The sequence below is a fragment of the Sander vitreus genome, chromosome 14 (assembly GCF_031162955.1).
Source record: "Sander vitreus isolate 19-12246 chromosome 14, sanVit1, whole genome shotgun sequence".
NCBI lineage: Eukaryota > Metazoa > Chordata > Actinopteri > Perciformes > Percidae > Sander > Sander vitreus.
In genome coordinates this window covers 4,543,014-4,570,305 of record NC_135868.1, presented here as the reverse complement: position 1 = coordinate 4,570,305, position 27,292 = coordinate 4,543,014, and the positions used below count along the sequence as shown (strand labels likewise).

Sequence of the window (27,292 nt, the reverse complement as noted above, 5' to 3'; positions counted from 1 at the left end):
AATGTATTAATCATTACATCATCATTTGCGTGAAATTACTTGGATTGATAGCCTGCAGCTGATTTTATTTCAAAGCGCAAATTCACCGTGGACAAACATTCATTTATTTTTGTCACAGGTATTACACAAGCAAAGTCACATACAAATGGAGTTCAGCACCTCGAGCACTCTTTGGTTAATGCTCCCACACTCGGTGAAGTTGTTTACTTCTGTAACATTTCATTCAGCTGAGGATGTGGATCAACTCTGCACACTTAGTGAAGACTTAGACTTATTCACATAGTGACACGGTGTCACACTAAATCATTTTTTGACTGACATCTTATTTACAGTAGTCAGTAGGTGGAGGTGTTGTTACATAGACACCCAAACATACTCTATATTTTAACATTATATTTGGGATTTGGTGTGTTGGTTATAGGTGAGGAAAGTTTTCGGAACAGTCAACTTTAGCTTGTTAATGTAACATACTTAACTTACTTACGTAACTAAAGTAACAAACATACTTCATTTTACCCAAACAATTATCTTTTTTTTTTTTTTAAACCTAACCATTACATAAATTTTTAGCTGATGCTTTTATCCAAAGCGACTTACAATTGCTATATATGTCAGAGGTTGCACGCCTCTGGAGCAACTAGGGAGTAAGCGTCTTGCTCAGGGACACATTGGTTGATGTATCACAGTGGGAATTGAACCCAGGTCTCCCACACCAGAGGCATGTGGCATATCCACTGCTCCACCACCACCAAACGAGTATTTTAGTTTTCATTCACAACGTTAATCGCGTGTGTAAACAGTGAGCGTTTCATAACGTGTTTTGTATAACAATGTTTTCGTTATATGGGAGTGTAATTTTTTAGGAGAAATGGTTGTGTCTTTTTACCAGCCAAAGGTGCTGGGTTACATTACATTATTAATAATATTTTATTTCTTATATTGATTTAATAATGTTTCCAATTTCCTTCCTTCTTTCCGGCATTGTACAATCGCTGTGAGACGCTCACATCCTCATTATGACAAATCTGAGGCTGATGCAGGATTTGCAGATATCTGCAGGGTGCTGAAGCGGGTAAACAGCTTGTACCATTGCTGTTGTTTTTTTTGTCAACAGTGTAATTTCATTCTCATGGTAATATCTAGAATATCATGCGTATTCATGTGCAAAAGAGGGCTTTGTGGTCGAGGTGTGCTGATGCATACAAAGTGCGGCCTTAGCCGGAATATGAACACTGGACTTTTTTCTGTGGTTCAACTTAGGCCTTTAGGCAGTTTGCTTTCATCTTTCTGTCTCTGTGACATCATGTCTACACAGAGCTGACAGAGAAGCACAGAACACTGGAAGTTGTCACAGTCAGATGTAAAATGGCAGTCCTGCTCCGAGAGCTAGAAGTTTGTTGTAATTTGACGCGGGACCTTTTCACTCTCTCTCCACAGACCCACACCTTATTCTCACTGCTGGGGCTAAGTCATGCTTATGTGACCAGCATCGGCAAACTAGTGGGAGTGGTGGCACTGAAAGAGGTAAGAAACTTACATTTCTGCCTGTGTGAGTTTTTTTTTTTTTTTTTTTTAAACTTAAACTCTGTCTGATGAAAGTCACCTGAAACCAAAAGCAAGCATTCCATTTAATTCAATTCCCATTGATCTAAGTCTGAAAAAGCCATCTTTCTTTTTTTTCTTTTTAATACACTTGCCTTTTAGAAGTCTTCCCTTGTCTGTTTGAACTTTAGAGGAAAACCAAATCCAATTGGTTGGTTGGAGTCTCATAAAGCTTTTTGAATTATGTTTTAAGTATTGTGTTGGCATAATCCATATCCCCTCTGTATGTTTTAGGTTTTCTTTGACTTCATTCCAGGGTTTTCCCTGCCATTATACCTGTTTTTGCGCACCACCTAAGCATGTGAACCAAAGACTGTATAAAATAGTATGAACATTACCATGTGGAGAGCATCTGGACGGGTGTCCGCTCAGTGTCTTTTGCACAAGTGGCGCACGGTGGTTCGTGTACACAGTGGCACAAACGATGTCGCAGCCCATACATTAGTGAGGGTGCAGTGATAGAGAGGAAAAAAAGAGAGAGGGAGGTGTGTTTGTCGGTGAGTATACAGTTAGCAGTAACGTTAAAGCTGTGAACATAGCAGTGCAGTCGGTAGACAGTTCATCTGTCGGCAAAAAAATGCTACAATTCCTCAAGACCCAAGCCAAGTTCTCGTGTCTTGCTTGCTTCTTGCTCGAAGAAGAGAAAGTGAAGGGGGTTAGCCACGGAGCTAGCGACAACTTCAGCTCAGGCTCACTAACTTAAGGTGGGCCGGCTTTAAGGCGGATCAGCTATTCCTATTTTAGTGACAAGCCACTCCTCCAAATTTTGCTTTAGTAATCTCTCCCTCGCTACAACGAACAACCACTGTTCGAAGCCGAGCTACCAGTCTCTTGACTGGTAGCTTTACAGCTATAGGAGTGGTACCAATCGCATACCAACTATCCCTCAGCAAGAAAGTGAATAACTAGATTTCACAAAACATCAAACATTCCTTTAAAAATGTGCTTATTGCTTAATGCAAATAATTGCGCGATTATGTCACTAATATGCAAATCACAAAAACCCTGCATTCATTCTGTCTTCACCCGTTATTGTCTCCATCTCCACCTCCTTGTGTCACTCTTCCACGTTATCTATCTTTTTCCCCATAACTCACTGACCCCTATCTTAATCCCTTTTCTTGCTAACCACCGTCTTCTCCCTTACTTTTTACCCTCTTATTCCTCTCTCTTACTCTTTTGCTGTCTTTCTACTATTGTTCCATGTTTCTTCCTTTTCTCACATTTCACCCCTGTCCTTATCTATTCCTCTTCCTTCCTTCCTTCCATCTTTTTCCTCCACTATTTTATCTCCTCGTCCTTTCCTTCCTCCTCCTCCTCCTCCTAATCCTCCAGCTCCAGAAAGCCATTGAGGGCTCCACACGCTCTGGTGTCCGGCTCCGTCCTCCGCTCGCCAGCTTTCGGGACATCATCAACCACAACTCTGTTCCTAAACCTCCACCTTCTTCTCCCACTGCTGTTTCCTCTCCGACCTCCTCTCCCTCAGCACCAACTGCTTCCCATCCTCCGTCCCCCTCTTCCCCTCAACCCCACCATCATCACCACGAGAATGAAACGGAGGTATGGATAGAGCGCGTGGCGACGGAGGTGGAGGAGAGCAGCAGCTGCAGTGCAGGAAGTGGCGGTGTTAGCAGCAGCGCTGGGGCCTGCAGCTCGGCCAGCAGGAGTTGCAGCTACAACAGCAACCTCACCCTCCTTCTCCCCGCCACTCCTCCCCAAGTCCCTTCTTCCTTCACTCCTTCCTCCTCCAACCTGAGACCCTTACAGAGACTCCTTGAGGGGGATGAAGACAGTGATGATGAGCCAATGGTTTAGATTAGACAAGAGTGATGGTTATGTTTTTATAATGGAAAACCTTTTTTTAATGGTGTAAGTTTTTTCTTCTGTTCTTAATGTGTTTCTCTGGTCTTTGGACACCCATTTACCTCTTTTTTGTCACCACGTAGCTAGAGCAAAGATGTCAATGCTATGTAGAGCTGGGCGATATGGAAAAAAATCTAATATCACGATATTGTTGACCAAATACCTCGATATCGATATTGCGGCGATATTGTATATTATATAATAAAATGATATATAAAGTATTTACACAATGAGATTTTTGATAAATAATCATCATTAATGTGTAAGTGGGGTAAAGGCAAATAGAAAAGCTAGAACAGTAAATTTACAAAAATGACATCACTTTACTGTAATCCAGCCATTAAAACCAGGGACAGATAACACGATATTACGATATCCAAAATCTAAGACGATATCCAGTCTCATATCACGATATGCTATGCCAAGCTAGTCATAATTTCTTTTTTTTTTGAAGACAGTTTATCCCACCCTTACTGACCCTGTCTGCTCATTTCACAGACCTTTACTTACCCCAACATCTCTGTCTTTTCTTAATAAGCTCTGTATGTGTGTATGCTTTTTGATACTAGTCCTGCCTCACTTCCTCCTCATTTTCTCTTTCTTGTTGATTTTCACACAGTCTCTAGGGTACGTATATATATATGTATATACATATATATATATTAGGGCTGAAACGATTCCTCGAATAATTTGATTACAAAAAATCCTTAAGCTTCGTTAAATCAATGTTACCAACGTTGTATCGCTGACGGACGGTGTTTCCGCACGGATCATTATTACTGTTGCACACCAGACGCTGCTCAGTCTGCTGCTGGCGACACATGCCAGAGCGTAAATAGTGCTGGGCTAAGAGAAGAGACAGGCTGGAGAAAACGACAGAAAGTGTCCAAAGTTTGGAATCAGATCAAACATAATTAGAACGAAAACTCTGTATAGTGTTCCTACTGCAAAATCTAATTAGCTTACCACAATAATAGCACGACGTCAACGCTTCAGCATCTCAACAGAAAACATCGAGTCTAACTTAATCATCCATTCCACGAAGTGGACCCGACAAAAGTAAATCATAGAGTCGTATGGACGATGAAACTACACCAAACACAACAACTAGCAAAATCAAAGACAAGAAAATATGTAGTGGTGACCACAATCTGATCTAAAGAGCTGACATGTTGACTATCCCTTCGGAAAAACAGCTGATTGTTGCGCACCATTTTTTCTCTCTCTCTCTCTCTCTCTCTCTCTCTCTCTCTCTCTCTCTTCACTGAGAAACAGCTGATCAACGATCTAATAGCATACGTGTAACAGAGCTGTGTAGCATTGTAATCAAATATATAAATGAAAATAGGTTGAGTATAACTAATATTTACATATAGGCCTATATACAGATCAGTCTCAGGTTGAAACTTGTAGTTCTGAAAGTTAAGTTGCACAACTTAATGTTTATGTATGTTTAATGTATGCCTTAGTTTGAGGTTGATATCATTTGAAAAAAAAAAATCTTTAAAAAAAACAATGTAATATGGCACTTAAATGCACTTAATATGTTTAGTTTTTTGAGATATGATATTGTAAGCAATGTAGGCAATAAAAATGTTGCTTTTTCCGAAAATTTAACCAAACTATTGTTTATTATTGCTCTTCAATAAAACAAAAGTATTTCTTATCCGATTACTCGATTAATCGATGGAATAATTGGTAGAATACTCGATTACTAAAATAATGGATACACAATACATGCACACAGTGGCAGTTCTATCTATTTTATTTCCGCTGTCATCATAGGTAACATGAAATCCAAAATGTTCCCACACACCAGACTTATACGACGCTGGCAGCCTTCCTTTTCTCTCCCACTTGACATTTCTACACGTGACGTGACCTGCAGCACTCCACACTCCACTTGAGGAGTGGTCGGCCCGGCCCGGCCCGGCGCGTCTCAAAATCTGACAAAAACCTATTTCTCGCTTAAAATGTTTTCAGAAACACGTTTCGGTGAACTATTTTCATAAAATACGAGATCGTATTCAGAACGAGACGCCATTACAGTCTGTTTTGAAATTCGGGAGCAGCTAGAACCACGTGACGCGTTCGTCCAATCAGCTGCCATGTGTTGCATTCGTCACGCTCATCCCCCCCTCGTCGTTTCCAGTAAGTGTTTTAACATAGGTGTCGAAAGTGGGCACTACAGCAGTAAGTGGTTAGTGCACATTAACGGTGCACTGACGAACCGTGCGATGCACACACGCTCCGAACCGAGACAAGCGAACCGAGCGGTTCGGATGTTTTTTCATGAACCGTACCACCCCTAATATATATATATATATATATATATGTAAGTTGCTGCCAATATCCGCTGTTTTAATTTTTTATGCCAAAGAATTGACTGTTTTCTTCATGATTGTTTTCTCGTCGGGGTAATAGCATCCCAAACAGCATGAAGACATTTATGGCAACCAAAACTTACCATTTAATCCCTGAAAAATAAATGATATCATTCTTAGTGGCACCTTACGGCAAGAATATATATACATTACACTTTTTTAATCATGAAGAATGAGCTTAAACATAATGTACTGCTATAATTTGCACTGTCCACTTTGAATTTAAATTGAAGTGAACCCAGTGAACCTCTGCACAGTAGTTCTGCGTTACCTGATTGTGTATGTCTTTAAAAAAGGTTTTTATTGGATGAGAGCGGGAGCTATTGAATTTTTGAACTGGCAACAGACCATCTGGATAGCAGAAGACTAATGGAGCTGCTCAGTCCGCTGTGCAGCCTGAGAGCTCATCTCATCACGGTCAGGTTGATAGATGGTGCAGCTAAAGGCGACTGACGACAGCCAAACCCTGCTGTGTAGGTCCTGGACATCTCTTCCCATTTTCCCTAACATTAATGCCTTCCAGAGTTTTACAAATCACACATGGCTACGTAAAAAAAAAAGATTGTTGACATAGAGATATTTGCCAATTAATGAAATGAAATGATCTCATTAACAAAACTATTTAATATAGACCTGTCATGATGATTATTGAAGCTGCTCATGTGAGACTTCCTTCTGGCTGCGGCTACAAAGTTTTATTCTAGTTCTTAAAGGTCCAGTGTGTAACGTGTTTAGTTGTTCATTCTCAAAATCTGTGTTGCCCGTTCACAAACTTGTCCTTTTTCATGAATATTTACCACCACCATCAATTCCAAGTATTCATTTTGGCTTGAAATTTTACATTTGCATTCGCATGAACTGGGGTAGACGCTCCATATTCATGCTCCATCTTGAAATACGTTAGCCGGTAAGGGACATACTGCTCCGCCTTTCACGTTTTCGCTGTCACATGATAAATTCACAGGTGCTGCTGATGCTGCTAATGGGTATTGTTGTTTCCCGGCCCCGGCAAGTTTGAAGAAGGAAACATGGAGGACCACACGTATTCAAAATCCAAATTTCAGGAACAGCCGTCTTCTTCTTTTTGAAGCGTGAAGGCTACCGTAGCTGTAATACGTACTTTATACAGCGTGGTGTGAGAGAGTTGATTGCGATATATGATCTCAACGCTAGATGGGAGAAATTCCCACACATTGGACCATTAAAACCTAAGGGCAACCACAGAAATGCAATTGCTATTTGAGCATTAGTGCACATATGAAAAGCCTTGACTTTCTTTTGTAGGCTACAGTAAAATAACAGCAGTTAATTGACTGACATGACTGAGAGCAGAAACTCAGCCATACCAGTTAATGAACACATGGAAAAAGGAAAACGATGACCTAAAAGAGGCTGAAAGCTGCGTAGAGGTTCCGAATTGGGTGTTATTTCTTGAGTTAAGACACTGACTTTATTTTTTTTGTATTCAATGTTAATGTTTAAACGTCAAATTAATCAAACCCAACGTTAACTCAAAGTGACTGTTCACCAAACTTGCCTCTTTGTGGACATCTGATTGATGAACTTTTCCTTACAATCTCGAAGGTCTCCGTTTCGTTTTGTTTTTGGCGGCAAAAAAAAGTTATTTAATCTGAAGAGCTGCCAAGTGACTACCTTAATAATTGCATTAATGTGTTGTTGAATGTTGTTTCTTGTGATGCATCCTTTTTTCATTCATCCCTCCATCTCCTCTTAACACTCTTATCTCCTGGATTCAGTTTCTCAGGTGCTGCCTTAAAAGTCTTTAAAACCTGCAGATAAACAATAAGCTTTTTCTTTATGTCTGTGTGAATTGAAATAGTTTGTCCATTTCTTAAGAGGGCTCTGTTCTAGTTTAAGTGCCGGTGTCTTTTGTCTCCCTGTGGTTGTAGTAGAAATGTATGCATTTATTTATCTTCTAGTAGAGTCCAAATGTTATCTCAAAATTTATAAAACTGTGAAAGATTTAGCAAAATAAAGTTTTATTAAGTGAAATGCTTGAATTGTTCGCTCATGTGTTTGAATTTGATCTTTATTTATCCAGGTTAGGTGCCTTCTAAAGGCAGACCATGACAGGGGGAAGGCAGCACATTTTAACTGCAGACAGACATCTGCAACAACAACTGAATTCAGTCAAGGTAGGGAATAAATATAGATTTTTTTGCTTTAGAAATCATCTTTAGAGACATTTAAAAATCCTTTATTTTTTCCCCCCACTAAGACATTTTTGGAATACTATGGTTTCATCGCCAAATGCGGGTACATTTTGCAATTGGCGGGTATCACTGTCAATCGGCAGGTAGCCAATGAGAATTGAGTGATTCAGACGCGTAACTATCGGTAAGCAGGGAACGCGGTTGCTTACGGGCCTGGTCCAATCAGGGGCCCGCATCACTGGAAGACATTGATTGACAGCCGGGGCCCCCTATCGCATTACTCACACAATCCCAGCAGTCCCACGTGCAGCCACTGACCAAGCTGGAGAGAACGGGTAAAATTAATTTCCTTGTTTCTGTTATGAAGGCGAGACGTGTGACTCGAACATCTCACATTTACCAACAAGACGTACAGCGAAAGACGGTGCAAAACATTTCAGACCGTCCTGCTAACCTGTATACATTTTAACATCAATGTACGCTGTAACGATTTTTCACTCTAAAGTCAGCGACTGCTGTTTCAATCTGTCGGCTCTCTGCAGTGGGCGGGACTGTTGCTCCGTTTCCCCCGCGACTGACGCGCACTCAATCACACACGGTGGATGCAGGAAAAAAATCAGATGACATGTACAGTTTGACCTAAATTGAGGACAGCTGCGCTCGTTATTGTAAGTGCAATGATAAGTTAAAGACAAATAAGTACTTTATCAAACCGTATGAATGTGTGTCCCAGGCCAGGATAGGAAATTAACTAACAATGTAAAGATCAACAAGCCACTGACAATGACAGATATGTTCATATTTGATTAATTCAATAAATTATTATTTTGTGTCTTAAATCCACCAGCCGTTTTCATATTATACCAACATTTGCAGCATCCTGAGCCTTTTTTTGGTAAGGTTCCTAGAAAATATCAGCCCAGAGTAATTCATTAATAGTAATAATTATTATTCTACCCAAAACAAGTTTACTTTTTTTTTAATTTTTTTTATTTTTAAGAACTATACAAAAAAAATTGCAACTTTTTTGCAACAACTCGTGTTATGGTGCGCATTCACCAGTGTTTTTGTTGTGGTGGTGCGCGTAGGCTACTCCTGATTTTGTCAGTCCTCTCATCTCTTATATGCAGTGGCGTAACGAGCCAACACCGGGCCCCTATGCAGGATTATCAAGGCGGGCCCCCCTAGTACAGCACGTGATGACGGCGCAATGTCTACGAGTAGGCTACCATCAATAGGACAGGATAGGATCATAGAGACACAGTAATTCCTGTTTTTCACCTTTTATGAGGCAAAAAAAAACAAACTGGCTCGTAAAAAGTTAACTTCATGCCCTGCTAGAAAGTACATGCCCCGTTCTCTTTCAGGGTAACTCCTAGTCCCACAGTGCCAGAGCTCCACAGATCTCCACAGTGCTCTGTCAGCGCTGGAGAAAAGTCTGGCTGCACGAGTTATCATTCTAGTATAGGGGGAAAACCGTTCTGGCTTGTTTGTATTTCTTTACATCAATTACAATCGTCTTGGGCAAGCGCTAAGCTCGGGATGCAGCAGACAATGCCCTTGCAAAAGAGATAGCGGAAGGGGAGGAGGACGCTGGCTGAAATAGGCGACCAATGGCAGGCTTAATCCCAACAGTCTACATCCCCTGAGTCAGACTATATTACCACTTCATGAACATAAAAGTAGTATCACAGCAAAGGACATTTGATCGTCCGTCATATTAAACTATTTTGACAGGATGACTGGATTTTTGTATCTACCTGTGGCTTCTTACCTTAATTGCTTTTTATCTGATGTTATTCTGGGACAGTGGGTGTCACCTCTGGATATCTCATTTTGAAATGAAAGTCATTTTAGGCATTTAGTTAGTGCTCTTCTGCAGACCATTATGCAGTGAGGGATTTAAAAATGATGTCTATGTCACGACAGGTTTTCTAGTACCTTTGTTGCATGGACTCCACAGAAGTGAGTAAAGTGATTGAACGCCAGTCTAATTATACAGCATGACTGACATCGCAGTTATTTCAGTTGAACAAAAATTGCCATAATAAGTTTCACCTCCACTCAAAAAAACTATTTTGTGGCATCCCTCATTTCCTATAGTCAGGTGTCACTTTTTTAAACTTGTGTCTCTCGTGTGCTTGGACACCGAATGATTTAAAGGATGATATCTCTTAGCAACAAGAGGACAAACGGAGGACAGATGATTATCACAGCGGCAGGGGCATCGTGGGTCTTGATCACTGGAGTGTAAAAGTGAATTGTCCTCTCCAGCAAATGTAGGTAGAATCCTTTAGAAGAGATTATGTTAAAAAAATATGTCACAGTAATGCTTGATTGAAGTCACTAAAGCATGTTGCTTTAAATGAACACGCCGACTTATTGGGACTTTAGCTTATTCCCCGTATCCCCCAGAGTTAGATAAGTCCATACATACCCTTCTCATCTCCGTGCGTGTCGTAACTCTGTCTGACGCCCCCACCGTTAGCCTAGCTTAGCACAGATCCTGGAGGTAACCGGCTCCATCTAGCCTACTGCTCCCAATAAGTGACAAAATAACGCCAACATGTTCCTATTTACATGTTGTGATTTGTATAGTCACAGCGTGTACAAATAACAAGGTCACATGAGACACAGCCATCTTCTAACCGTACACATACTGGGAACTATATTCTCAGAAAGGCGAAGCACTGTTACTCTCTGCTCGTCACCACGGGGCTTCTCAGGTGCTGCATATCACTCCGCCCAAGTAGCAGAAGTAGCAGCTGCTTCACCTTTCTGAGAATATAGTTCCCAGTATGTGTACGGTTAGAAGATGGCTGTGTCTCATGTGACCTTGTTATTTGTACACGCTGTGACTATACAAATCACAACATGTAAATAGGAAAATGTTGGCGTTATTTTGTCACTTATTGGGAGCAGTAGGCTAGATGGAGCCGGTTACCTCCAGGATCTGTGCTAAGCTAGGCTAACGGTGGGTGCGTCAGACAGAGTTCCGACACGCACGGAGATGAGAAGGGTATGTATGGACTTATCTAACTCTGGGGGATACGGTGAATAAGCTAAAGTCCCAATAAGTCGGTGTGTTCCTTTAATGGACTTCTTCTATTATGCAGCATTTCTTCCTTTTCTGTATTTTGATGTTTTTGGAAACAGTATTATATGGCCCAGTTTAATGAATAAGGCTGTTCTGGTGTTCACAACACTTCAAATGTTTTAGTGGAATTGATGACTACAAGAAAACTACGACTGCTCTGTGAAGAAAACCTCTGACCTTCAAAGTGACTATACAGCAGGGTCTTTAGCTCATGCCCGTCCTTTGATTCCTTTGTTCGTCTGTGTGTGATGTTTTTGAGGACCTATTTAAATTTTACTAGACGATTAGAGTGAGAATCTATTTGGAAAGTGATTGCATTTTGGCTGTTTGACTGTGAAGACTTGGTTAGGAATAGGATTGAATAAATTAAGTTAAGCCAGGCACTTATCAATACACAGAAAAATGTGCCACCAGTCAGGTGACTGGTATCTCAACAGGCATACTGGTTGTGTGTGCTCTCATATTTCTATCTTTGTGAGGGACCAATGCATGACCTTGCGTGTGAGGACATTTTTATCTGGCCCTCACTTCTTAAAAAGGCTGTTTATGGTTAAGACTTGGTTTTAGGGTCAAGCTTAAAATTACAGTAAGTTTAGGTTGAAGCTACTGTTAAGGTTTGGACAGTTAACAGTATGTTAGGTAATACATATAAGAATATGTGTGTATGTACTTTTGCAACACATGGAGGAACAAAACAGCACCAAGAATAATCTGTTTCCCAGATATATATATATATATATATATATATATATATATATATATATATATATTACACACAAACAAAGCTACATTTATACATACATACAGTCTTACTTTCATACAAATACATATCAGTTTATTGGAGTTTCTTTCTTTTATTATAAAAAGCAATTTTATATATTATTACTTTGTATACTGTGTTATACTGTTAGGGATAGGTCACTGTTAAAAAGCATGCACTTTCTTTTGGTTGTGTTCAGATCAAGTTTTTGCAAGTAACTCCCAAGTGTGTGCCACAGGTCACTCTGAGTATCAGATTGGACTGGGTTTATCTCAACTAGGACGCAGACAAGCTGTCAATCAAAGCAAAATGCATTACTACAAATCCAACAGTTCTTTGTGACCAGGTAAAGTTTGTGTTTCTGCAGGATGTTTTCGGTGGTGACACGCTACACCTTAACCAACCGCTCAGAATTATTTGCAAATACTGTTTTGAATATGCTTGTTGTGTCCATGTTTGTTGTATTGCACTGATACAGATTTTTAACTAGACCCTTTCTTCTTCTCGCCCCACCTTTTTCTTCTTCTCTTTATTTTCTTTTGAAGATTTGACATCCGTCCGTTTGCCTACTGGTCGGCTTTTAGTCCTGGTTCTTTGGTCCGATTGGTCCAAACTTGTTGTGAATTCATCTGATCCTCACACAGCTTGTTTCAGCAGTCACTGAAGTCTCTTATCTACTTTAAATGTTATGTGTTCATTGTCACATACGTAATATTCCACATTTCCCACAGTAACTTGGGGGTTTGGGGGGGGGGGGGGGGGGCTTCTTGGCATTTAGTTTGTGTACATTACATCCCACGTTTTCGTCTGAAAAAGTCTTCGCTCATTTCCTCTGACTCAAAGTATAGTTGGAAGGGGGTTGGTGTTGGGATAGAATAGCTTGATTGATTATTGAAGTATTTATTTCCATTTATTTTTTTATTTTTTTTCAGTTTCATTCTGACCCTACGATGCAGTTGGTCGCAACAATGGAGCCCTCCCCCGCCTCTTCATCTTACTCCTCTCGTGATTGGATGATGCAGGGCGTGACTTCAAACGGTTTCTTCCCCACGACAGATTCTGCGATCTGAACTGACAGTCCTGGGCTTGAGCCTCTGGTTGAGGGGACCTCCTCCCTCAGCGGGGATGGGGTCAAAGAGCACGGCTCCGGCTCCAACGTTAATGTTACCTCTTCTACCTATAAAGACAGGAAATTAAGCATTTAAAAGACAGTTTGGGATTCTACAGTTGTACTGTGTCAGAGGCAAGTAAGGCCCTGTTCTTCTTTTTATTAGGCCAACTGTTTGCATGTTTTCTCACTTATATGACTTGGTCATCTTTTTTAAATGATTATTTTCATTTTAATCTAATAATGGTGTATCTGTTTTTAGGACTCTGGGATTGCGGCAGAAACCAACACCAAGGATTCGGGGCTGTTCCAGTTGAAAGAACTCACCTTTGTCAGCTCCTCTTCCTCATCATGCTGATCAAGGATGCCTTCAGACTCAGGCTCTGGCTCCTCTCCGACTGTCTCCACCACTCCTCCCACCATGTCAGCTATCTGTCCATTCATCTGCCCGACGATCTCCACCTGCAACCAGTTAGGTGTACTGATTTAATTGCTTGCACCTATTTTAAACTGGGAGAGGATGCAACATGTTAGTGGCATTTCAACGTATGTTAGATCACAGACTGACATCAACCCTTCAATTTCAGGTCCTGGTTACAGTCACAGAAAGAAATAAACAGAGACAGAAGGCAGGAGAGAAGGAAGTTGAAATAGCAGAATAAGAGCTCCTATGTCCTGACCCCAGCTTTATTTGCCGATGCACGACATCATAGAGACAAGACAAATACTTAGGTAGGTACAACAGACACAGATGCTGAATCCAAATGCCTAGAGTTGTAAACTTGCGGACTTTACAGCATGCCACTCTGGAGACAGGGCGGATTTAAGGATGTCCTTTGTCAAAATTCATCAGGTCCGCTAAAGGCTGTCATGCAGACTTTTGGCAGTGCTCCATGCAGACATTCAGCCTGTCTCCTACCTTGCCGACTTCCCTGGCAGTTTCTCCCATCATTCACTGCACTACAGATGTGTGCTAAATATGCCTGCTGATATAAACAAATCCAGATCCAGAAGACAAAAACAAATTAGCCAAGATGAGTGTCAAACGCAATGGAAAATGGCTAAAAAGTGACTATTCCTGTGCAGAATATTAACATCAACGTGATATTTCTACGATTAGTGCACTATTTTCACCTTTGAAGACACATGCCTGACATCAAAGAAGATAAACCTTGGCTTCCTACAATAACAAGAGAGTATTAAATGCATAATAAGACATGCTGTCAGTACAATGATTATTGTTGTCTCACTCATTCTGTAACAATGGCTGAATGGAGATGCCTGTCGTCTTTGCCTACGACTGTATATACAGTCACACACCCCTGTGCCCTTGCAAACTCAGTCAGAATATGTTAAACCACCGTATAGTCCGCAAAGTCTGTATTCCGACCATTTGGATTCAGCAGAGGTGTGCCTACGTGGTGTGCCTCGACCTGCGCAGCTCCCCACAGGTCAGCTAGCCGAGGATGGGTGGGAGGACCGAGACTGTGGATGGTGCTGTTGGGAGTGGCTTGGAGGGAATGGGAGGCACTATGTAGCCTGTGCTCCATAGACTGTAGTCAGAGATAGGAAAGGAAGGAAAGAGAATTAATGAGGATTCACTGTAAAATAAGGTTTTATTTTTTCAAGGGGTGGATTTGGATGTTGATCACAAAACCAATGACTCAACAGTAACTTGGCCAGTGGCCGCATCTCATGATTTCCAAACTTTTGTTTTTGTCGGAATAAAAATATCGTCAGCCACTAGAGATTTAAAGCACAACAAAGCCCTGCAGCTCCTGACATTTTCAGATTCTTTAATAATGGACAACAATGCTACGGTGAGCTGCTGCATCACAACACATTTCAGCAAGGAAGGGTGAAAAGCCTCGTCACGCAAAAACACATGACGAAGCAGTTATATTCTTCCTGCATTTAACAGTTTTTTGCCAGAGACTTGTGCAGAAGGATACTTTTGCCAGTTTTTTTCACTTCCTTCTAGTCACTAATGATGGTGTACCCCTTTAAATGATCAGTCAGGGATGGTGTTGCATAGAACAGTGGGAAAATGTCTCAAGCGCTTATGCTCAGAAAATTGATTGATTGAAAGCTTTATTATAAATGTAATATGTTCAATAGTCTCCTTCCTAAGGGAAACCGAATAATACACACAGTAAAGCTAACAAGCTCATTTCTATTGTGGTCTCGGATCACTACACCTTTTTAAGACACAGTCACTGACCTTTTCAAGTTATTATTTCATAACCCTAAGTCATTTAATGAGCTCTGAGATGTACCACTGCTAGAGCATTGGTACAAAAGTCTTTGGCTGTCACAGTTCATCATGACTCACTACATCAGCAGCCTGAGAGCTGGAAGTCAGCAGCTGATTTAAAGCACTCAAAGCCACACAGCCTGCACATCCAACCAGTGTACGGGAGGTGAAGCCTGACATTTAAACGTGGAAGCATGTAAAGGTCCATTTTTATTGTTTCAACCAGTCTGATCACTCGAGAAGCACGTAAATACCTTGTGTGTATAGGGCATGTTAGTATTGGTGCCAACAGCAGAAACGTGTGCCAGCAACCCTGTGTCCTAAGAATTACTTTATATACTGAACAATTTCAAGTCAGCTAGTACATTTTGGAGGAAACCTGATGCTCATGTTTCAAGTCAGTGTTAACTTTTTCGGTAGACCAAGGTCTTCCCCCTAACCTCAACTAGACCATAAAAACCTTAATCATGCATGACCATCATAGTCTCCAGAGCATATATTGTAGGGAAAACAAATTTAAAAAACATTGACAATGAACATTTTACGCATACATACAACATGATTTAGTAGATTGTACTGTTATGTTGATACCAAGACAAGAACAAGCGGCAACCTCCGGGGCTGAAAAAATGAAACCAACGCAGCTCTGTAAAGCTACTAACGTCATGTTTTGGCATGACGAGGCTTTTTAACCTTCCTAGCTGAAATGTGTTGTGATGCAGTATCTCACTGTAGCATTGTTGCCCATTATTGAAGAAGCTGAAAAAGTATAGCGGCGCTTTTAGCACCTTAGTTTGGCGTGATAACAAGCACTTCTAACGTAGAAGCACAGCTGAGACTCATGGGAATGGCATTAGTTTGGTCATAAGCCAAAGTGAGTGCGCAGTGTACCACATTTAATGAAGATTCCTGTTTAGGCATTTAGCTAAAACAACAAATGTAAATCTCACAGTGGTGAAAAGTCAGGTTTCATCAGAATTAACCATGAGATACATTATCTGTGAGCCATGCAAAATACTGTGGCAAGATATTCTATATCTATATAAGATAGACATATTTCACTGGATAATCCAAACCACGAACATCTACACAAAATGGCAATCTGTCTAAAAGTTATTGTGATGTGATTTAATTTTGGACCAAAGTGGTGGACCGACGGTCTGACAGATGTAAAGACAAGTAATAACATTTTCCATGTGGTGTTTATTTCACAATGTATGAGCTGATGCACATTAGTTGAGAGTTGGTGCTGAAGCTGTTACTGAAACATGCTATGGATACAGTCCAGTAGCTGTTCTATTAACCAGGGTTTTGCTCTAACTATATGTATGCAGTGCTAGTATTCTAGTACTAGTGACCTGCTGTTGCCTCTGTAGGCAAATTTAGATTCCCAGCTGTTATTGCTGGTAGACCTGATGCTACTCATTGTTAGTGCCAGACTGAAACTGCATAAGTGAACAGTCTTATTACCACTGACCTGGGATTGTTGGTACTGCAGAAACTGTTGCTGCTGGTACTGGTGAAGCTGTTGGAGCTGTTGGAGTTGGTTCTGCTGCTGCAGGGTGAAATGAGTATGGTGCTGCTGTAGGTACCCGCCTACCGTCCCCTCGAACCCCTCACCGGGTGTACCCGCTGCTCCACTGCCGCCACCTGGAACAACCAAAAACACTCAAAGACACAGTCTAGCGTTCATAGGGGCAGTGTAAGAGAGAAGATTCAATTCTCACCGGCAGCCATGATGTAGGAGCTTGCAGCAGGTGAGGCCATGCCCGAGGGCTGGCTGGTGATTGGCTCCCAGGCGTCAGTGGACGACAGGCAGTACAGGCCCTGTGAGACGTAGGTGTGAGGCCAGACGTCCGCCGAGGAGTGGTGGAGAACCTGGTCTGTACGGAGTGAGACAAAGGAGGACCGTTTAAGAGGAAAAGAAAAAGAAATTAAGAGACATGGATGTCAAAACCATTTAAGGAATGAGTAATGAAAAAGCAAGACTGCACTGGGAAACGTGTTGGAACAACAAGAGGAACAACCATGGATTCACTAAAACAAGAATTTTATGAATTCCCCTGCTCACCTTTAGATTGAATTAAAAGTATTTCAGTCGTTTTCTTTCAGACCCTGAGCTGTGGATTCAGTCATTAGCAGCATAGTATAGATGAAGCCATTCAAAGGGATGAACCTGCCCTCATCCAAAAGCAACAAAATGTATTAACTTTAATAGGAGTATGATTAGTCTATCTGCAGCAGCGTTGTTATTATAGAGCACACCTGTGCAGGCTGAACACTTGAATGGACTATGGAGGAGAAACATTCCCTCAGTCCTAATGCTGATATTAAGCAGTATTTTAATCGCTGCTGTGTGTGTATACTGTACATGTGTGTTGTTGTTGTTGTTGCAAGCTAGATAAACCACAGAGCAGAGCCCATATGGTGTTGGTAATGAGAGCAGCGCTTAGTCCTTGTGCTAACCTACAGGGTCCCTCAGGGTTTGGACAGCGCCCTGCTTTGCTTAACACCAGCAAAAACTAAAAAAGAAACAGTTTACAGTGTTGTTAGTCCATGTAACGTGAAAGCGGCACACAAGTCCAAGTTTCAAATTCATTTTAATCTTCTTCTTTTTTTTAAGAGCCAAAAAACAGCCAAAGAATTGTTAGTTTTGTTAAAATCTCTATGAAATTATACGGCTGTCCCTGTGAGGTTGAATGGGGTTTCCTTTCCTTATCTTGCTTGAGCCAATTGCTCTCTTCCCTTCCTTTCTCTCTGTTTTATCATCCTATGTGCAACTAAACTGAACCGACATCTTACCACCTGAGGCTCAAACCAAAAATCAGGGTATGAGTTTGTTTCCCCAAACTGTTTTTTGCTTTATTCAACCAAGTGTAAAGTGAAATCCCCATAATGGAGTTAATTTCCTTCTTTTAGATTTGGGGTGAATTATCTTGCCCAAGCACTCATGGCACTCCATCAGAATGTGTTCTGATGTTTTAGAAATGACAGGCTGTCATCTGGATTTGTCATTTGAGAGGTTTTGAACAAGTGCCCGGAAGCAGTGAAAGGCAGAAATGTGCAGCTGTGTGCCCGTCCTCCAAAAGTCCTTTACAGCTGGTTGGCAGAAAAACTGACTTGGCTGTTTTTTTAGTTTCCAGCTGGGCTCTAATTTTCCCAAACTATGCATCTACTCACAATACAAAACATAAGAGTTTACTGTGTGGTCCAAAGACAGGAGTGTGAGAACAGTTTAGCGCTGTTACACTTGGCAAAATGTCTACAGTAAGAATACTGTTTCTGTAGTTAGGCTTTAACGGTGTTCGTGGTTTAGGCAGATAGACTTTAATGTTAAATGAATACAACTACACTAATGACGCCTCCTCCCTTATATTGAACCTCTAAATGTAGGTTTATGACAGTAACAGTAACAGATCCTTGCAATTAGGGGTGGGAAAAAATCCTTTGACCTATCGTGATTTTCTTTTTTTTTTGCACCGATTTTTCTAAAATCGATTATTTACCCCAGAATCAAATTTTTTTACCAATGATTCACCCTAATATTTTCTGTTCATACAGTCCTGCGACGGCGACTACATCATGTCTGCATATCCCTTTCCAGCAGAAAATTCTTCTTTATTTCTTTACAAATGAAATGAATGTCACAGTGACTGACCGACATGTAATTTGCATTCTTTTTAGAAAACAATTAGTTTTTAGATCTCTCTCACCTTTGCAAAAACAGGTTAGAGGTCAGGTAACGTGACGTAACCATTGTGACAAATTGGAGAGGGTTGCCTGTGTGCTTGTTAGAGTTTGTTGAATTGAACAGAAAGGGACAAGGATGGAGGCTGAAACGCTGACAAACCCATATTAATAATTAAAGCCATTACTCATCTCCTGGTATAAATGTCACACTGACTGACTGACATGTAATTTGCATTCTTTTTTTTTGTTAAAGAAGGAAAAGAAAATTGCAATACTCAACACTATCGGATCGCAATACTTCTAGAATCGCAATAAATGAAAATGGCAATACAAATCGAATTGGCACCCATGTATCACGAAAGAATCAAATCTGGACAAAAGCATATCGTCCCAGCCCTACCTGCGATGGTTCCACACAATCTGCCACTAGTAGCTCTTTGCAGAAAGGCTTAAACTGCAGTACCTCTGCTGGTGATGCTCTCCTGGTTGACCTCACTGAGGTGAGCAACACTGCCCTGGTTGGAGCCGGCTCCCATACTCTCCCCGTCCACCGAGTTCCAGCCGAACAGAGTCATCTCGGAGATCGCAAACTGCTGCATGATGCCTAGAGACAGAGAGTAATAATAACAGGGAGATCTTTTCACTATCCAACGATTACAGATACAGTTCATAAAACAAGTCCCAGATTTGCTAACACATACAGAGTTAATTAGGAGGTGGCGGAATGTTTATTCACAGCAGGAAATCTGTAAATGTGTAAAAATGTGTATAAATTACAAATCACAAATAATTTATTTAACTTTGCTAGACGTACCAGATGGGCCAGAACCAATTATATTTTCCAAGCAGTCAGGGAAGAGAAATGGTGCACCAGTGGGTAGCACAAATTCATTTTCAGTAAAAAGATATCAGGGTGGGTCTTCCCTTTGATGAAAACTGTCCATTTTGGGACACCCTCAAAAGTTACAAAAAGTTGTCTTTTTCACAATACAAATTTCAAAGATGCTTTCAAACCATGCAGATAACTGGTCTAAAACACAGCTAAACTCTGCAGGACTTGTTTCCTACTGGTTTTGCATGTTGTATTTATACTAAAGAAAGTGTAGCATGTGAACACTCAGTACCCAGATGTATCCTCACCTGCAGCAAAGCGAGCCTCCTTCTCGCCATCACTAAGGTCGCTGTAAGCATCGCTCTCAAGCCTCCTTTCCTTTTCCCTCTGCAGGTTGTTAAGACCCACGGTCCCCATCTGCCCCACAGATGGTGTGCCCCAGCTCTGCCACTCGATCATGTGGGCAACGCGACCCTGGGCCATGGCAGTGGGCTTGGTCACTTTGTCCTTCATGGAACGAGTCACGCCTACAACAGGTATGTGGGGAGCAGGAGGGACACATTCATACACACACACACACACACACACACACACACTGTCAAAACTACGTCTGGCCTCTGTGGTTAATGACCCCTCCAACTGAGGCTCGGGGGGAAAGTAGAATGATAATGAGAAACTGTGGAATGTTGTAGGGAAACTGTTTAATACATGAAACTATAATAAATAATGTCAATGGGGTAATACATGTACTGGAAGGGATGTGTGACTCAGAGAGTGACTGGGTATGACAACATGGGAAGAAGCTTGCAGCTACTTAGCATTAAAAGTGTTTGAAAATACATTTAGTAGTCGATAAAGAAAATTATTTCTTTTCAAATGTCAATATTTTATTTATAATTTCAAATCATAACAGAAGTTATGTCAGGACACTTTCCAGATTAAGTAGGTCTACACCACACTATAATTTACAGAGACCCAACAATTCCCACACGAGCATGCATTTGGTGCGACAGCAGCTAGTAAAAAAACGTCCTTTTAACAGGCAGAAACCGGACAGAACATGACTCTTGGTGGGCGGTCATCTGACGCAACCGGTTGGGGGAGAGGGAGAGAAATATGACTCATAATAATCATAGTAATTATATTTCAAGTTTTCAAATCTTTATCCAAGGTAGGTTTGTCGAGTACTGCTAAGTATGCTCTGCTCTGCTCAGTACAACCTCTGTCTTATCTAATGAGCCCTCCAGCTGGAGTAAAAAACACAATAGCGGTGTTGATAGTTATCTGTCAGTGGAACGCAACCTGCCTCTAACCTTTGACCCACTGCTGCTTTCAAACTTCCGTCAGTGAAACTAAGCCCCAGAGTATCTACCAGCCAATGCGCTCATCCAAACATTTCAAATGTGTTGCTTTTCAGTTATTACCTGCATGCTAATCATCAAAATGAGTGACTGACATTCTCCACTCTCCATGTAGTCATATCAATCACATTAAATCTGCCAATTAAATGCTAATGATGCGTGTGACTGATATGGACGAGCAGAGATGCTGTAGAGCACCAGTCAGATAAATGTCACCTAGAGGTGAATTTAGAAATAAGAGCATCTTTTCTCTTAAACTCTGATATTTTTCCTAAAAATAAAATCAGTCGGTCGGGATGTCGAGATTCTGATCAAATCTGAGTACTCAGAATGTTATTCTGTTCTTTAATCTGTTCTTCCTCTTGAGTCTTGGAAGTCAAGAGTATTAAAAAAACAACAAGAATTACAAGATGTGTCTGCCGACGACTTGGCATTTAAACAAAGATGTCTTTTTGAGTTCAACATATCAACCTTTCTAGGAACGTATTAACTAAAAATTGTAAAATATTCAGATATGACTGACAATCCCATGAGTAGTTTTTTTTAATAATCAAATATATGAACTTAGGAATCTGCTACATAATAGTTAAGACCTTTACAAAACAGGTTAGAGGTCAGGTAACGTGACGTAACCATTGTGACAAATTGGAGAGGGTTGCCTGTGTGCTTGTTAGAGTTTGTTGAATTGAACAGAAAGGGACAAGGATGGAGGCTGAAACGCTGACAAACCCATATTAACAATTAAAGCCATTACTCATCTCCTGGTAAACAGAATAAATGAGATTCATTAGACTTTGCGTAATTAGAGGAAAGTAATCCTTGGGTGTAAACTGAACATTCAGAAGGGTCCACTGGCAAGTCTCTGCCCAATTAAGATGCAAATACAGGATTGAAACTAGGGACAAATACTCTGTGTCAAATGCTTGGCTGATCGATAAAAAAATTAAATTAAAATCAAACAGGAATGACTTAAACAGCTCCCCCGGTCCAGTAGGCAAGTTACATGCTGAGTTATAAATAGAAACAGTTTTTCCCCTTAGACAAAGAGAGCCAATCTCATTTTAAAAAATCAAACACTCCCTGCAGAGTCTAATTGGGGTTTGAAATAGGAATGGAAAGAATGAGGATGACGGAGGGTGTTGGGTTCTTGGCTATTCAGAGGCTCAAAATAGAATACCAACAAAATTATACTAACAGATTTATTTGAAGTGCAAGTAGACACAACAAAAAAACACAGACACTCTGAGGTGCTACACTAAAACACTACGAAGGGCACTACAGTTTGAAGCAGAAAGCACAAGATGACGGAGCACACAAGAGGCACCAGCCACTGCACAAAAGAGTCACTACACAAATATCGAGCCACACCACCACCAGCACTGCCACGTTACAAATACACTACATGTCCCAACACACCTGTGGAGATGCTTCAGTAAGTAATCGCACTTACTTTAGTTTCTTTGAAATTAAAGATCTGATTGGATTTCCATCAATGACTCTGCGAAATGTGTCTGTCATTGACGTCTGCTGTTGATATCAATGGAAGAGAAGGGAGAGTAGGGAGTGATACAGGAAGGGGCACCCACAGGGGCGAACCATGTTGGTTCCAAGCTCCTCCTCCGGCTCTGGAGTGAAGTTGTCTGTTGAGGCAAGGTTTGATTCACAAAATCGCCATTTATAGCAAACGTGTACAGATACTTCTTGTTTTTCCACGTGGGTCAGATGATTGTTTGGCCAGCACGAGGTGCAGAAACCAAGTGAAAGTACAGGCAGGATGGAGTTTTTAATCAAACAAACAAATCTCAAAGAAAGAGCTGCTTTGGATGCAAAGAAATTGTGTAATTACCTTGGTTTGAGTCTGGCCAGGGACCTCTCTTGAATGTATCTCTGCCCACATTTCTTTTTAGCTTTCTAATTTGTAATAAAGGGATGTAGCGCCCTAAACAGTATTTTTTTTTAAACGTATTGCAGCCAAAGAACCTGGCCTAACTGGCAACCTTAAATGGTAAATCTAATTTAAAATCTCCCAGATGAGGACTTTTTATTTAATTGTGACCAAGGCTTTCAAGATGTTGTAAAATCAGCTATTTAATAAGTGGCTTCTCAATTAGCTTGTTTTGATCACTATGGACTAATATGAGTATTTGGAGCATGGATGGTAAGCTAACCCAGATCTTTTTTTTTTTTTTTTTTTGCAAGAGCAGTATAGTATCCTCCTTGAATCTAACTTTTTACGTTGTTTATTATTATAAATGATTTATTTTGTTTGTGTTAGGCTACTAAATTGGATGGCATTTACCACTTAAAAGTTCTTCTATTTAGAGACTTGTGATGTACAGTCCAACAATCCAACTAATATGTTCATGTTGCAGAGTAATCTACCTGGCATGTACACTTGCATGTATTTGAAATGCCAACAGTGTATTCCTAGATGATGTTGCATTTGCTTCCAAATTGGGCCCGATTAAAACTTAATTTCCTAACAACTGTGTGTTTTATTTTTAAACTCCATTCTGCAAAGTGGAATGAATGGTTTGGTTGTCTAGCAACAGCCATACAGACCGCAACATAGCTGAGCTAATGCTTAATGAGTGATTACACTTACCACATTTCAATTTCAATCATAGTCAATACAAATTAGTAATATATGCTCCCCATTTTCTCTCATTTATAATGTAGCAGCTCTCTCAAAAAAAAAACGAGTTCTGTCTGGTGATTACTGTTAAACCAAACCACACATTGATCATTTGGCTGCTGCACAACTCTGGCACCCAATAACCATCTGAATACCACACAAAAAGAAAACCAAAAAGTATCTTTGACACAACAGGGAAAGGAAGTTAAGCCCCTTTCACTTCCCAACAACAACTTCACCCTTGACCCTCTGAGGAGCACGTGGAGGCAACATGGGGGCTGTTTTACCATCTAGCAGCACAGACACACACCTGACACACCTGTCAGAGAGGACTTAGCCAGGGCACCGATCCCATAGGCCTGGGCCGGCTTCATCTTGAGGCGAGGCAGAATGGAAGTAGTGTCCTCCATGGACAACTAAGGAGAGAGGGAGGGAAGTGAGGTGAGGTGAGGTTGGAGCAGAGAGGGTGAAAGAAAATTAAGAGAGATGAGAGAATGCAAAAGGAGAATGTAGAAAAAAAGAAAAAAATGCATTATGACAGAAATTACAAAATAAGAATACATGAGAGAGAAAGGTAAATGCAAGAAAGAGAGAATGGAATAAAAAAAAAATGGAGGCGAAGAGAGCAGATGATTAAGGATTCAGAAAATAGTTTGTGAGAGATAGAAGAAGAGAAGGGAGGTTGTAATAGAGGGAATAAAAAGGAAGGGTTAATTATTCAAATACCTTGTAAATGGCTTACAGGGATCATTGCTTGAAAAGAAGAGAATCATAGATAAACTGTGGCTAAAAGGAAACACTAAAGTGAAAAAAATGTGGTGAGCACAGCAGCTGGTAATTTGTGCAAAATCATGAACAACTTGATATGGAACAATTACTGATTGATCTTGTGTTTTAACTAGTAGAATTTCTTATATACTGTACACAGATTAGATGGGTTAATAGTGGAAACAGCGGATAAGAGATGTATTTATTCAGACAGGTATGTTTTAGACAGATATGCTTATATGATAATGAAAAAGAATGTGTTGCTTGTTTTGCTCAATGACCCTTCTTCAGGCCAAGTTTACCCATCTTGAATGTTAATGAATTGTTATAGTTATCTCCATCCTTTGATTGTTAAAAACTGAGAGCTCATGTGAAATACATATACATTGCCAGTCCTTACAGTCTGAAATGATGTAATATTTAGAACTGTTCAGTATTGACTTATTGAACAAATTCCACATGTTCGTTTGCCAATAACTTTTAAAGAACTGACTCAGTGTTTAAGGAAGTACGAAACTACTTTTTAAAGCCAGTAAGAGGAGGTTTCGAGACACTAAGACCAGCTGCACTCGCGTGTGCAGCACACTAACCTGAAATTGCTCATGCTTGTGTGATTTCTGCTGTACTTCTTGGCGCCAGTGCTCATGGCAAACCAACCAGCAAACTAATGAACACAGAGACAGAGCCCGGCTCCTAATGAGGTCCTCCCAACAGCTAATTACAGTGGGAAATAGTAGGAAAAACATGGACTCTGTTACACTGGGGGATTGTGTGATAGAGGTGATGTAATATTTTGAGTTCAAGTGAATTATGTCTGTATAAAGGCAAACTGAAATCTGATCTCTCTGTTGACTTCAAGTGGAGTATCACCTATGTGTTATCATATATGATGCTTTGCATCAAACAGTAATATTATATAGTCTAGCAGTACAGCTGTACGTACAGAGTGTATAGTTATTATAGCAGTCTATGATCATGGATTTCTCTTCTATTAGTTGTGTTTCGACGAGAAGCTTGTTCGTTTTCAAATGTAATAAACCAGAAGTGATCTTGTATTTGGAACAAACAGAAAAACTGAAATTTTCTGTGCGTTCCAGTTTTGCACAGTCCCACTAATGTGCAAAACTAAAGCATTCTGGAGACATTTAAACACTAAGTGCAGCAGCATTGTTGACACTCATCATAATTCAAACAAGTTAAGTATAAGCAGCTGTTTTCAGTAAGCACTACCTGCCCACAGAGGCGGAGCCAGACGTTGTGAACAATCTGGGCTCAGCCCAAAGCTAGGTAACAAATGTTGACGATGACTCATTTTTACTCCTGCCACCTAGGCAAACATTTTCTGATCTTACTACTTTTAAATTCTGACGTAGGTAGGGTAGAATTTAGCGTAAACGGCATTACTAATCTTAAAAACTATTTTTAGTAGAGTTCACAGAATGAATGTCGATATTTCCGCAGAACTTTTGCTCCATTGATTAGCTGGTCCAGTCAGAGAGACTGAGGGTTAAATGACACAACGTTGAAGTTATTTTAATAACTAAAAGATTTGGGGCGTTTGAGAAAACATTCAGGGCTGGAGCACCAGAAGCCAAGCCCCTTGCTCCGCCCCTGCCTGCCTAGCACCAAACAGCAGACAGATAGAGTTGAATTGTGTGACTAACTGGTCAGGTCAAGTTTATTTATATAGCACATTTCATACATTCATCACAGGCATAGACTCAATGTGCTTCAACATAAAATGCAAACGATCATGCACTACATGACAAAAACATGTAAGATAAGACTGTATTATTATTAAAAAAGGGAAAAATAATACTGATTCTAAAATAAAAGCGTTGCCTTTTAACCACACCTACACCTAACTAAAAGCTTGTGGAAAAACATGATTTTAGTCTGCTTATATAGAAGACACTTGCAGCAGACCTTAGTTCATGTGGGAGAGTAGGAAGGCACCGTAAGATGATTTAGAGTTTTTTTTCTAGGTGTATATATTGATTATATAAGGGATCTGTTCAGTGTGTATTCAATGTCAACGACGTAGGAAAGAGCTAAGCCATTTATACATTTTAAAACAAGAAGTATTTTAAAATCAGTTCTGTGTTTTACTGGGAGCCAGTGAAAAGAAGTTCAAATAGCGAGTGATCTGTTCAAACCTTTTGGTTTTAGTTAATACCCTGGCTGCAGCACTCCAGCAAAAAGTGCAATACAGTAATCTTGTCAACTGGAAATGAATGCATCAACCAGCTTTTCAGAATCTGACAGGAAGCATCATACTTTACAGTATACAGTGGCACTCATAAGTTTATGAACCCATGCTAAAGTTGACTAAACAGAGGAATACAAAAATCATCTTTTGGAAATTGATCTTAATGCCTTAATTTAAGAAAATGAGGAAAAATCCAACCTTTAAGGACACCATTATGGTGTCCTTAAAGGTTGTCCACCAGTATTTGTGAATGAATAATGTATTGTAAATAAATAAATGTTCTTCCTTAAAATACAGGGGCCATAAGTAAGTACACCCCTATGTTAAATTCCCATAGAGGCAGACAGATTTGTATTTTAAAGGCCAGTTATTTCATGGATCCAGGATACTATGCATCCTGATAAAGTTCCTTTGGCCTTTGGTATTAAAATAGCCCCACATCATCACATCCCCTTCACCATACCTAGAGATTGGCATGGGGTACTTTCCATAAGATCATCTCTCTATCATCTCTTTATCAGGATGCATAGTATCCAGGATACTATGCATCCTGAT

The 27,292-nt window shown here is 40.4% G+C and overlaps 2 protein-coding genes across 5 annotated transcripts in view; one reads left to right on the top strand and one right to left on the bottom strand.

Moving 5' to 3' along the window:
• Window positions 1-7,843, top strand: part of LOC144529365 (chloride channel protein 1-like) — a 46,060-nt gene extending 38,217 nt beyond the window's left edge. Inside the window, exons 22-23 of the mRNA XM_078268417.1 lie at window positions 1,438-1,524; window positions 2,938-7,843. Of these exons, the coding sequence (XP_078124543.1) occupies window positions 1,438-1,524; window positions 2,938-3,417 (567 nt within the window). The 3' untranslated portion in view covers window positions 3,418-7,843. The remainder of the gene's footprint in view (window positions 1-1,437; window positions 1,525-2,937) is intronic.
• Window positions 7,844-11,929: 4,086 nt separating this feature from the next.
• The window catches only part of LOC144529376 (uncharacterized), a 60,526-nt gene continuing 45,163 nt past the window's right edge, over window positions 11,930-27,292 (bottom strand). Inside the window, exons 3-10 of one of the 4 annotated variants that reach the window (XM_078268435.1) lie at window positions 24,071-24,176; window positions 20,073-20,291; window positions 19,396-19,536; window positions 16,970-17,125; window positions 16,720-16,892; window positions 14,407-14,541; window positions 13,316-13,450; window positions 11,930-13,057 (exon numbers count right to left, since the gene is read on the bottom strand). In XM_078268435.1, the coding sequence (XP_078124561.1) occupies window positions 12,875-13,057; window positions 13,316-13,450; window positions 14,407-14,541; window positions 16,720-16,892; window positions 16,970-17,125; window positions 19,396-19,536; window positions 20,073-20,291; window positions 24,071-24,176 (1,248 nt within the window). In that variant the 3' untranslated portion in view covers window positions 11,930-12,874. The remainder of the gene's footprint in view (window positions 13,058-13,315; window positions 13,451-14,406; window positions 14,542-16,719; window positions 16,893-16,969; window positions 17,126-19,395; window positions 19,537-20,072; window positions 20,292-24,070; window positions 24,177-27,292) is intronic. The other 3 variants (XM_078268436.1, XM_078268438.1, XM_078268437.1) reach the window with 3 other exon arrangements.